Source organism: Rhinopithecus roxellana, chromosome 5, assembly GCF_007565055.1.
Source record: "Rhinopithecus roxellana isolate Shanxi Qingling chromosome 5, ASM756505v1, whole genome shotgun sequence".
Taxonomy (NCBI): Eukaryota; Metazoa; Chordata; class Mammalia; order Primates; family Cercopithecidae; genus Rhinopithecus; species Rhinopithecus roxellana.
The window spans coordinates 153300663-153313276 of NC_044553.1; the positions used below are offsets into that span (position 1 = coordinate 153300663).

General features: G+C 50.8%; 1 protein-coding gene across 1 annotated transcript; it reads right to left on the bottom strand.

Moving 5' to 3' along the window:
- Positions 1–8365: 8365 nt before the first annotated feature.
- GSC (goosecoid homeobox) lies at positions 8366–10304 on the bottom strand. Its single transcript, XM_010353704.2, has 3 exons — positions 9804–10304; positions 9122–9381; positions 8366–8813 (listed from the first exon to the last, which is right to left on the bottom strand). The coding sequence occupies exons 1-3, from the start codon at positions 10156–10158 to the stop codon at positions 8649–8651; spliced, it is 780 nt and encodes a 259-aa protein (XP_010352006.1). The 5' UTR covers positions 10159–10304; the 3' UTR covers positions 8366–8648.
- Between the last annotated feature and the right edge of the window lie 2310 nt (positions 10305–12614).

A 12614-nucleotide genomic window follows, 5' to 3' on the forward strand; every position in this document is an offset into this window, starting at 1 on the left:
AAGAAATTACTTCCTGCCTACTTATTTAGTGACTGTCTCCCCGAAGAGAACATAAAACTCCATGAGGGCACAGATTGCATCTCTAGCATGAAGAACAGTATCTGACACAGACTAGGCACCTTTTTAATGTTTGTCTGCTAAATGGAGATCATTATTATTACTACTACTGTTGTTGAAGATCTTCAAAAAACAGTTTGTTTCATTATATGCTTATGACTATTTTTAATGTGTTGATATATTTACCATGATTAATCATTGGTATTTGCAAAACCCCAGATAATTTTTTTTTTTTTTTTTTTTTGAGAGAGGGTCTCACTCTCTAACCCAAGCCAGAGTATACTGCTGCTAACACAGCTCACTGCAGCCTCGACCTGCCAGGCTCAAGTGATCCTCCTGCCTCAGCCTTCCAAGTAGCTGGAAATACAGGTGTGTGCCACCATGCCCAGCTAATTTTTTATTTTTATTTCTGTGCAGATGGGGGTCTTACTCTGTTGTCCAGGCTGGATCCTCCCACCTTGGCCTCCCAAAGTGCTGGGATTACAGGTGGGACCCACCACACCCACCACCCCAGGTAATTTTCACGTATTACGAGGAATTATAATGTTAGACTTTAACCACTCCATTTTAACCACAAGCCAGCTATAATTTTCTCATTTTGGAAAGAAGGGGACATTGCTCGCTGGTGACCACCAGGCATGAATTTGAATTCGGACCTCCTGGTTCGTCCTTATTAAGGGATACAGTCAAGCAGTGTAGAAAGAGCACTGGACTTGGAGTCCAAGAACCAATCCTATCTTTCGCAAAATGGCAACAATAATGCCAACCTCATAGATGCTGGGACAAGATTAAATAAAATGCAGATGATAAAAAAACAGTGCTGGACACAGTAAAAGTCACTGCAGCTTTTACTGCAATACATAACCATTACTATATAACAAGGTGACAGTGGTCCCATCCCTCTACCTCATAAGAGTGTAGAGGGGATCAGAGAAGGATGTACCCAAGAAAATGATTCTGAACTGTCAATCCCTGAACAAATGTAAAACACATTCTTTACAACACACTCCAGTGTTGCACAAAACATTTTCCATCTATTTTGAGACAGTGTCTTTTTCTGTCACCCAGGCTGGAGTGCAGTGGTGCAATCATAGCTCACTGCAGCCTCCACCTCCCAGACTCAAGCAATCCTCCTACCTTAGCCTCCTGAGTAGCTGAGACTACAGGTGCATGCCACCAGACCTGGCTAAATTTTGCATTTTTTGTAGAGACCATGGGGGTATCTCCACATTGCCTATACTGGTCTCGAACTCCTGGGCTCAAGCGATCCTCCCACCTCAGCCTCCCAAAGTGCTCAGATTACAGGTGCGAGTCACCATGCCTGACCTATTTTCCATCTTTTTAAAAGGAAACGACACATGGACATCTTCTATAAAGACAAAAATAAACCATGAAGGTCTACAATATTTTCAGAGCTTTAATTGCAGTAAAGAAAAGGGTTAAGTTTTCATCCTCTCACATGTATATCTAAGTCCAGTTACCACAAATGCAAGAACCAAAACAAATACAGGCGGTCTCATCAAGCCAAAGGCAGAGGGCCCAGTTCTCCACTTCAGCCCATTCACATCGGGAGTCCTCTTGTGACAAAAGCTGACTCGAAACAAAAACAACCCCAAAATAGATGAAGCACCATCACGCTCCTGGGGCCCTGCACCAGGGGAGTGGGGGCAACCTCTTTGAAGGTTCTGAGTGTGATGGGAATCGTGAGCTGGGGTTATGCTTAGGACCGGGTCAGGGTACTCAACACCCACTTCAGTAGAAAGTGATCCACTTGGTTTCAGATTTAAATATTTATTTCTCAAGTACAAAACAATGATGAACATGTATACCCTCTAATGTCCCAGGCATCTGGCCTCCGTAGTGGTCTGAACATCTTCAGATAAAACAACAGCTGGGAATCCAACTCCAGAATGCCGAGTCTTCCTCGCAGAGGGGGACGTGCCAAGCGCGTAGGGCCTCCCCGTATCTTGGAGAAGGGTAGTTTTCTTTTTCTGGTGCCATAGTTTGCACTTTGAGGATTTTCAAAGGAGGGTTGGCCATATCCCATCTGAAAAGAAGTGTCTCTTGGCCTTGCTGGATGATGGCAATAATTTGTTTGGGACATGATTAAAGCGGGCACCATCACGGTGAGGCTGGTCAAACACTGCCCTGTGCAATTCAGACGCACACTGGCCCCAAGGCTGTCTGCACTGAGCCCTCCATCTGGCGGTGTGGGCTTCTGAAACCGTATTCCTCCCCACCGACCCCAACAGGCCTGCAAGCTCCTGCTCTGGAGAAGAACGCCCTACCCATGTCAGTTTCCCAGGAGACCCCGTGGCTGCGTGAGATCACTGCCACTGTGCTGTGTGCAGCCTGTTTGGGATGCTACACCTGTGGCCACAACCATGTTACTCATTGCAGGCTGCTGGACAACACAGGTCTTTTCTCTGAACATTTCGTATTAGTCAGAGATTTCTGACCTATCCCCTCAGAGAAGAAAAAAAAAATGTAAACAAGTTACTGTGTGTTAGTTCTGAGAGTTAGGAGCAAGAAAACAGCCAGCGGAAAGAATGTTCATGTTGAGAAGGAGATCGCCTTTCCTGGGTTCCACAAGGAGAATCTGTCTCCTGAAGCTGCAGCAGCCTTGTCTGAGGTCAGCCTAGTTGATCATGCAACAGGGTCGAAGCCTTTCCTGGGCTCAGCATTAAACAACTAGTAAATCAGTGAGGAAGCAATAAGGATACTTTTCAACTCTGTCCATCACAGCTAAAATTATCTCACTAATTACAGTTTCTATAAATCAGCTTAGGTTAAAAGAGGGCATTGCAGGCAACAGGCGAAGTGCAGTTCATGGCTGCTTGATTTCATCGAGAGACTTTGGAGGACCTCAAAACTGGGAAAACAGAAGGTATAAATGGAACAAACTCTTAAGGAGATGGGAGGGGTTGGGAGAGGAATTCTTAAGATCTGTCCTCACTGAAGCTTCCCAGGGCTGGACACTTGAGAACAAATGAAGGCTGCTGGAATCCAAAAATTATAGACCCACTTGAAAATACTGCAACATGCCATAATTCATCCTGTTTGTTCGGTGGGTCATTTGGACTGCAAAGACAATGCTTTTTATTTTTCCCAGATTTAAAACCAAGCCGGGACGAAGAGAAGTTTTCTGTGTTGTCACACAGCTCTAGGGAGAAGCCCTAGGGATGTTCTGTGTCCCCTCAACAAGCGAGAAGTTCCAATAGCTAACAGACCCAGCTGGATCCAGAGCTTTCAAGGGACTCTGCACCAGCTGCTGGCTTTTGTTTTCGTTTTGTGTTTGAAAAATGTCAAGGTCATTTCACAAACCTTGGAAATCGAATCCCAATCCACTCCAAATTTTCTCCTTCTTCATCTAAATCTCCTTGTCCTAAACCTCTCCGAGAGAATGCAAGCTATTACGCCTTATCAGATGTTCCCTTGTTTTAAATCCATGGCAATCACACTTATTTCGTTAGAGTTTGCGTCCTGTGGTCACGCATAAGCTCCTAAACCAACAACAATTAAAAACAAGGTGCATTCCTTAATTCCTAATTCCAGTCTACTTATGCAGGATGTTATCCAACCGATCTGAAAGTGTTTTTCGAAACCTACAATGATAAATGTGTCAGACACTCTGCTGGGTTCTTTACTTCCATAAACCCTAATCCTCTACCCAAGCCCATTTTGCAGGTGAGGAAGGAACCTGACAGACTCAGAGCTGAAGGAACCTGTCCCAGTTCACTCGGTGAGTATGTGACCCCATTCACACGGACGCTTGGCCCAGCATGGTTCTAAAGGCCAGCCACCAGCTGTCCACTCGCCACAACATGTTGCCCTAGCCTCCCCAAGGTCGGAAGTTTGCATCTGCACTCCTGTTTTTTTACTTAAGGAGGTGTGTAGGAAACTTGGGGGAGGTGAAGTACAGATCTTGGGGTCAGAAGGCCAGCATAGCAAGGTATCTTTGGGTGCGAGGGTCTTGGTGTCTAAAGTATTTTACTTGAGTCACTCAAAACCTCATACAACTCAGAAAAAGGGCTCCCTGTCGCCCCTACCTCCTGGCTCCTATTGCCCTCCCATCACCAACACACACAGACACAAAGAAACGAAAGAAGAATCCGCCCATTTCAGTCTCATATATACATATTAAAATGATGTCCTTTACACCGGGCACAATGGCTCACGCCTGTAATCCCAGCACTTTGGGAGGCCAAAGTGGATGGATCACCTGAGGTCAGGAGTTCAAGACCAGCCTGGCCAGCATGGTGAAGTCCCATCTCTACTAAAAATACAAAAAAAGTAGCTGGGCACGGTGGTGTATGCCTATAGTCCTAGCTACTCAGGTGGCTGAGACACAAGAATCATTTCAGTCCAGGAGGTGGAGGTTGCAGTGAGCTGAGATCGCACCACTGCATTCCAGCCTGGGCGACAGAGTGAGACTCTGTCTCAAAAAAAAAAAAAAAAAAAAAAAAAAAAGAAAAGAAAAGAAAAGAAAAGATGTCCTTACACGAGGGTTAAAACCCTTAGGTCAAAGTTCCAAGGTCAGTAAAACGACTTGACTAAAGAACTGTAATTCAAATATACTTTCTGTGGATGTTCTTTGTAAAGCAATTGTTTCCAAGCCCTTTCCCCAACCAGTGCCCAGCAGACTGCTAACAGCAGCTAGAACACACCCTCCGTGGAGGACTCTCAGAACCTCAGATTCCCCATTTCTTCCCCCACACCCTACACTTTTCCTCTTACTCATCTGCGCCTTCCAGCCAGGGTCCTCCTTGGCCCAGATGACCTGAGACACCTGGAAGCTATTACTTCATACCTCTCCACCATCTTAAGAGGTGTGTGGGAAGTCCGCTGAGGTCGGGGATCCAGGACTTATGATTTGTTCCCAGCAAAGTTTTGAGTCTCTCTGAGCCTCCATCTCCCATGTGCAAACTAGGCTGCATTCTGCCTCCTGATGGCCTGAGATGCGTGTGGAAGCACTTTGCAGTGAAAAGTGCTAGACTCATGTTAGCGGTTACAATTGTCCTAACTGTTCTTTGCTAGACACTGTCTGGCGCTTTGTGAGATTCAAGTTTACATCCCCCAGGGGCAACTACGTTCACTCCTGTGGCCATTTGCTGTAGGTGAACTTTTATATAGGGTTTATGGATTTATATTGCCACCCAAAAGAACAGCCCGGATTCTATGAGGCAGCCTGATTTATGGTAATCACAAAAGCTAGGTCCCTTGCTGACCACAGTTGGGAACCCCTTTGTGTTAGCTTTGTGCCTCAGTTTACTCAACTATGAAATGGACAAAACACCTTTGGTGGTCTGGCTGCGGGGGTTCAGATTGGAAATAACTAAAGCAAAGTCACCTGGCTCACACCTTGTCCACTTTAACACGTATACACACTACCTATCAGCACCATGACCCAAATTCCCACTGAAGAAAACTACTAAGGCCCACAGCTCAGCCAATGGGGGCTCTCAAAGCCTAAGTACCCTTTGCTCCGTGACCCCATCCAGCCCTTCCTAACACCAACAGCCAAGCTGACAGAGGTTTGAACCCATAGCCATCTGGGAAGGTAGGTGCGGGGACTATCATCAGACCACCCTGGCAGTTCTCTCTTCACTCCAGATATGTTTATTTCCTATGAACAGGGCCAATCCTCAAACACTTCACAGGGGATCCTGATGTGGAGATGTGAATAGTGAAGGAGCTTTCTCCTGCCACCTTGTGCCTGCCCCGGGCCAAGACCAGAGAGTTCTCTGGCTCTTGGACCACTCTTCCCTCCATTCACCACAGCTTTTCACCAAACACTAATAGGGGACAAGGATCTATCCCTCCTCAATTCCCCTGCCCCTGTCACTTGCTCTCCAGACTAGATAAATGCAGATTTTTAGAAAAATGAACAATTGTCTTTTATTGGGGGCCTGAGGGCAAGTCATGTGCAAAGAGACACACAGGAGTTTATCAATAGTCCTGCAGAGGTCAAATTTCTCTGGCGGGGGCCAGGCCCTGTGGCTTATGCCTGTAATCTCCGCATTTTGTGAGGCCGAGGCTGGGGGATCACTTGAGGTCAGGAGTTCGAGACCAGCCTGGCCAACACGGTAAAACCCTGTCTCTACTAAAAATACAAAAAATTAGCCAGGCATGGTGGCTCATGCCTGTAATCCCAGCCACTTGGGAGGCTGAGACAGGAGAATACTTGAACCTGGGAGGAGGAGGTTGCAGTGAGCCGAGATTGCACCACTGCACTCCAGCCTGGGCAACAGACCAAGGCTCTGTCTCAATAAAAATAAAAATAAAAATAAAAATAAATTATCTGGGTGGAATGACACTGCCCACTCTGCCTTACATTAGAATGTTCCAGATGTCCCTGCAGGCTCATTGCAGAGGACACCATCCAAGAACATCGACTATTGGGAAGCAGGGGGTGCAAGCCAGGCAAGGTCTTCCCACCCTGGAATTCTAAGCAGGAGGTACATTAATAGCCATTGCAAGATTCATTTGAAATTAACATAAAGGCTTCTTTGAATATTTCTCATAAGAACAGTTAATGAAAACATTTCCAATCACGGTACAAGACTCACTTGGGCAAAGATGATGTCTCCTCTTTATTTCTTACAAGCTATAGGTTGTTAAAGTATTTAACCTTTCAGAACCTTCATTTCCTCATCTGTAAAATGGTGAAAACATTCCCCAACTCTTAAGAGTTCTTGAAAGGTAAAATAAAATAATGTATATAAATCTTGAAGTATTGGGTCTGACACAATATCAATCATAATATTTTTTTAAAATTGTGTTGATTGATTCCCTTATGCCAGGTGCCATTCTATGTAAGTTGGGGGTCTTTAACGTCCACAGCCACCCTGGAAAACAGACACTATGACCATGCCTATTTTAGTTACAGAAGGTGAGGGGTCAGAGGGGTTAAGTAACTTGCCCAAGGTCACAAAATGAAGTCTGGATAAGAACCAAGGCAATCTTGCCTCCTGAGGCAGACCCGGCCTCCAAAACACTGCCTCTGTCTTTTGTCTAGGGATACCCCTTATTAAAAAGGGAGTAATGGGGTGGTCACTTATATTTCATAGGTATCATTTTGCCTGCTACCCGCTACAGGAGTCATTTTTACCTTGCAAATCTGCAAGCTGTGAAAAAACATACTGCTTCTTCTAAAACACTGTTACTTTTCACGTGCTGTGTCCCAAAGCCAGGATGCACAACCTTTCTCTGGAGGGATCTTGCACCAAATACCCGAGGTAGCCCAAGAGAAAGAACAAGTCCCTACAGCCTGCCGTTGCCGGAAGCCAAGCTGGCTTGGCTCTCTAAGCCTTAGCTTTAAGTCTATAAAATGGTAAACCGAAGACAGTTGAAAGCCATTCCTGCTGGCCCTTAGTCTCCACTTCCATCCCCACGACGGCCTGGGGAACCATATAGATGGCAGGCTCTTGTCTTCATCCCTGGCCCAGGCACTTATCCGCACCTAGGACAGGGGCTTCTCCAATCCTTCATAAACTGCCCACCAGCGCACTGGGCGCGTTCCCGGGAGCTCCCTTCTCCGCCCAGTTGGTGCAGAGGGAAGACAGTCTGGGGAAGAAGCAGGAGGTGTCGGTACCGCCACCTGGAAGTGACCCCACCAGCGGTGCGCTCTTAGACAAGGCTGGCCTTGAGTGTATCACGTGCGGCCCTGGTCACTCCAGATGCCCAGAGAGAAGCGCAGCGCAGCAGGAGCAGCGCCTGGTCCCGGCCAGCTCTAGGGCGCACAGCTCAGAAATGTCAGAGCAGAAACGCTTGCCCTGGGGGAAGGGGCAACTCGCATGTGGAGCTGGGCAGCTGGAGCATCTGTGGAAGATCCAGGAAAGCGCTGGGGGAGCTGGCATGCCCGCTGCTTAATTCCCCCGCGGACCCGCCGCCTTAGGTTTCTCAGGAGCAGGGCTGAGCAGCTTGGAGCGGTGGACTCTGTGGGAGTTCCAGGACTCCCCTAGCTCTCACCTCTCCATCATCAGCGAGGGAAGGAGTCCTCCTTCTGCCCGCAGAAGAGGGAAGTCAGGGACCCAGGCTGCCGCTCTCAACTGCAATGTACCTCCTCCCCACTCTGGCCCGGCAATGCTACTCTCCAACCCTTCCTAGACATAAGGTTTCATTTTAAACCAAGACACCCATGCTGTGACTGTTACCCAGAGCTTCATTTCTTGTTTGTTTGTTTGTTTGTTTTGGTAGATCAGAGCTGCTCAGTTTTTTCCTCCGGAGGTTACGGACTACATAGATTTCTTTTCTTGGCTCCAGATTGATGGTGGTGGGTGGGGGGGTGTATGAAATACGGAATGTGGCCCGTCTACATCGCCATCACTTTATTGTACTGTCACCCTTAATTTAACTATAAATACTACGGTGGGGGCTAGTCGCGGGCGGCGTCGGGCTGCTGGGCTGTGGGTCCCGGCGCGCCCTGACCCCAGGCGCCGACCCTCCCAGCTCTGTACACTATTTACAGCTCTTCGTTCCTCTTTCACAACCCCCTCCCGCAAGGCAGCGCGTGTGCAAGAAAGTAGCATCGTCTGTCTGTGCAAGTCCTTCGAGTTAGGTAAGTAATACGAACAAGTGTCCCGCGGCTGTCAGCTGTCCGAGTCCAAATCGCTTTTACCTTCCTCTTCCCTCTTCTCCGGTGATGCCTTCGACGACGACGAGGACGTCTTGTTCCACTTCTCCGCGTTCTCCGACTCCTCCGATGAGGACCGCTTCTGCCGCCTCCATTTGGCGCGGCGGTTCTTAAACCAGACCTGTTGCGCAACGGAGGACAAAACATTTCAGATCAAAGGCGCGCTTCCCCCAGTCCCGGGGCACCCGGGTAGCTCGGTGTGGCGGCGGGACACCCCGCGCAGGCCAACAAAAGGAGGGGAGCCGCTCGCTCCCGCTTCCGCGTTTTCATTCAACTTCCTGGGCCTAAAGCGCCCTCCAGCAGCCTGCGGGCCGCCATCGGGATGTTTTTAAAGTGCGGGGAGAGCCAAGCAGGGCTGGGCAAACCCGGCTGGGGCCCCACCTCGCGGGGAAGGACCGCTAGGCGCCCGCGGCAGGCCCCGGCGCCTACCTCCACTTTCTCCTCGCGGAGGTGCACTTTCCGGGCCAGCTGCTCGCGCGTGCCCACGTCCGGGTACTTGGTCTCCTGGAAGAGGTTCTCGAGCGCTTCGAGCTGCTCGTCAGTGAAGATGGTGCGGTGCCGCCGCTTTCGCCGGCAGTGCAGCTGGTTGAGAAGCTGCAGCTCGGTACGCGACAGCGTGCCCACGTTCATGTAGGGCAGCATCTGGTGCGGTACAGGGGACACCAGCACCGAGCCAGGGCCCTCGTAGCCTGCGACAGAGTGGGGCGCACGGTCAGCCGCCCACCCTCGCCACCGCACGCATGCACGCCCGCCAGCCCCCGACCCTCTTCCACTTAGAAGTCGTCTGCAAGGGGGTGCTGAGAACTGGGGGTGCACGGGAATCAGGGGTGCAGGGAAAAGGAGCGTGTTAGAGCGTCCATCCGCACAACCCCCAAAGTCAGTTAGAGAATTAGAAAAACCCCAGTCTCCCCAGGCAGGCACTGAATTCCAGTTTTCGCGAACTCTGGCCAAAAGTTTGCAGCAAGAAGTTTGCAAACTCCTGCGCCCGATCGGCAAAAGCGGAGCGGGGACTTGCAGGAGGAGCAAAGTTTGAAGAAGGTGAATTAACCAACTGGCCCCATGGGCTAAGGACCGCGGTGGGCGGCAAAGGCCGGAGCGAGCGCGACCCTACCTGGGGGCGTTGGGACGCAGGAGCACTGCTGGGCGCCCAGCGGCGGCACGGCCCCGCAGCAGGCAGGGCCCACGGGCGCTGCCTGCACGTGCAGCTGCCCGTAGAAGTAGTTGTTGTAGCCGAGGCGGGAGCCGCTGACCGCGGCTGGGAGGCCTGCGCCGCCGGGGGCCACGGGGCGCGGGTAGAAGGCGCCATAGTCCGAGGAGGCGCCGCCGCTGGCGCCGTAGAGCGAGTCCCCGTGCAGGGCCGGGAAGACGACGGGAGCCGCAGCGCTGGGCGCCACCGGCAGCACCGAGTCCTTGCAGCGCGGCCGGGCGGCCAGGATGTTGTCGATGCTGAACATGCTGGCGGGCATCCCCGAGCCCCGCGCCGGGACCAGGGGGCGGCGGGAACGTGCTGAGGACAGAGCCTTAAAGTGGGGGGGGGGGGTCCACTCTCCTCTAGCCGCCGACCAAACCGAAAGAGAGCGCCGGAGAGCGCGCAGCCCTGCGCCCCTCCCCGCCCCCTGCGTCCGCTCTCCCTCCTCCCGCCCTCCCCTAGCCACAGCGTTCGCTGAACTCAACCCGCGGGTAGGACGGAGCTCAGACCAGCTGAACCTCTTGTTGGTTTTATACTGAGTCGACGTCATCCTGGATTTAGTTCCTGGTAATATGCAGATGACAAACAGAACCAGATTTGGCCCTTTCTTTTCCTTTGGGTGGGGGAAGGGGGTTAGGGGGAGGGGGAGAGGTGCCAAGGGGAGGGGGTTACAAGGCCTGAAAAGAGATTGTGGATTGCGAATTAATGAAATTAACCTAATCTTTTCCATTCGGCAGCCGGGCAGAGGGGCCGGCCGAGCTGGGCGGGCGGCCTAATTGCCTTGGTTAATCTCATTAATTCCATTGTGCCGCCGCAATTAACAACTCCCTCGCCCGACCTCTCCACCCCCACCCTTTTTTCTCAGATTGGGTCCTATTATTGGGTGCGATTTCCTCTGCCTGTAGCTCAAACTCATTGTGCACGATTTTACTTTGGGCTACTTTTTTTCCCCTTTCGGAATTGGTTGTTTTAGAAAATGTGAGGGGCTGCATCCCGTCTCAAGCAGGATTGAAAATTCCACCACTCCTCCGCGCCCCCATGCACTCACTGCCTAATTTCACCTCTTTTTTAAATCTTGAGTTTCTCTTCCAAATGGAACTTGTTAACAGCCCCAAAAACCTTTTGGTTTTGTAAAAACCAAATTTTGTAAAGGCAAAAAACGACTAAAGGAGGGGTGCATCATGCTTCTTAGAAATATATATATATATTTTTTCAGCCACTCTGGGTCTGAAAACTACCGTGGCAGTCCCTAGGTCCTACACAGCGAAGACCAGATTCAGCCGCTCTTTGAAATTCGCCACCAAGAGTTGCAGTCTGAAGCGGTGCTTCCAGCTGCTCCCAGCATGGGTGTCGGTAGTTTTTGTGATTTTAAAAAATTATTTTTGAGAATGTGGTGTCTTCTCTCCCAAACTATTATTATTATTATTATTATTATTATTGGTTTTCAATCCAGATGGGGTCTTTGGGACTTCCCTATCTTCTTCCCTAATAATTGGGTCGCATTTTTCCTTACGACCTGCTGGTTCCCGGATAGGGACAGGCCCCCTACCCGCGGCCTGCCCTTGCGCCTGGCAGGCCCTGACTGGACTCCCTGGGCCCCAGTGACCTGGACGATGGCCGGCTCTCATAGCGGCAGGCGGCCGCGGTGATTTGCGGGATTCTCGGCATGGCACGGCCAGCCTGCCCGAGCCACGGGAGGCGCAGCCTGCCCACCACTCACTGCAAGCAGGCGGCCGAGCGCCCTTCGAGAAGGTAGGCGACGGTACGCGCGGAACAAAAGCAGTCCCCCAGATCCTGTGGACCGGGTGCAAGCCCCCGGCTTGCAACTCAGGCCACTCCAGGGGAAGGGGCAGTACCCGACCAAGGCGATACGGCCGAGAGCCGGAGATGGAGACCTCGCGTTTCCTGAAGGAAGGCCACCTTTAACTCACACCTATTTTTCGCGATTTGTCTCTAATTAACCAAGGGATCCCTCAAAGTTGTCTGAAGTCGCCGCGGTAAGGCTAAGTAAGTGGGCTGCCCACTCCCCGGCGCAGGGGCAGAGAGGAAAGGCCACTTGTCAATTGCTGTTCGGGTTTCAAAGAGCCATTGCACGGAGGTTTCGTCCTGTCCGAGGACACTACTCTGGCGGCGCGCAGAAGCGGCCCAGTGGAGCCAGGCGGCGGCACTTCTCCTCCTAGGCCTCCCAGCGTGGACCTCTGTGTCCTCACACCCATCGGCTTGTGGCCTGAGAGTTGCTCCTTCCAGTGTTGCGCAAACTAGAGGTGGTTGTAAGTGGGGATTAGGACATGACAGAGATGGGTCTCAATTTGGAGAAGCAATTAGATTTTTTTTTTTCTTTTTTAACAATAAAAACAAGGAGGGAGTGTGACCCTCCGCTTAGAGAGGTCAGGTCTAGGGTAAGAAGTGAGGCACCTTCCATCTCCCACTGACTAGGATGAAGGCTTTTTTGTTGTTCCGTTCTGAGAGACTTAAATCACCATGCTCCAGGGCAGATACTCCCCCACCAATCTTTCCCAGGTTTAAACCTACAGGGCGGTTGATGGAAGACAACTAGAGGCTGCAACTTCAGCCTGCGTTTGTGTTGGAGGCTGGGTGTGCGCTGCGGTGCGCCTGAGTGGATCTTTTAAGACCTTTGTCTGAGCCGGGCAGAGGCACAAGTGCCACCGGACGCTTGGGACAGATCCCTTGTCCTGTTCTTGCAAAGATGCCAAATCAGGATAGAGTCAAGAT

Coding starts and splice junctions, on each gene's coding strand:
- GSC (XM_010353704.2), bottom strand. CDS start 10,158: ATGCCCGCCAGCATGTTCAGCATCGACAACATCCTGGCCGCCCGGCCG. Junction 9,382..9,803: donor CTGCGTCCCAACGCCCCCAG/GTAGGGTCGCGC, acceptor ACTCTGTCGCAG/GCTACGAGGGCCCTGGCTCG. Junction 8,814..9,121: donor TCCGCGAGGAGAAAGTGGAG/GTAGGCGCCGGG, acceptor GTTGCGCAACAG/GTCTGGTTTAAGAACCGCCG.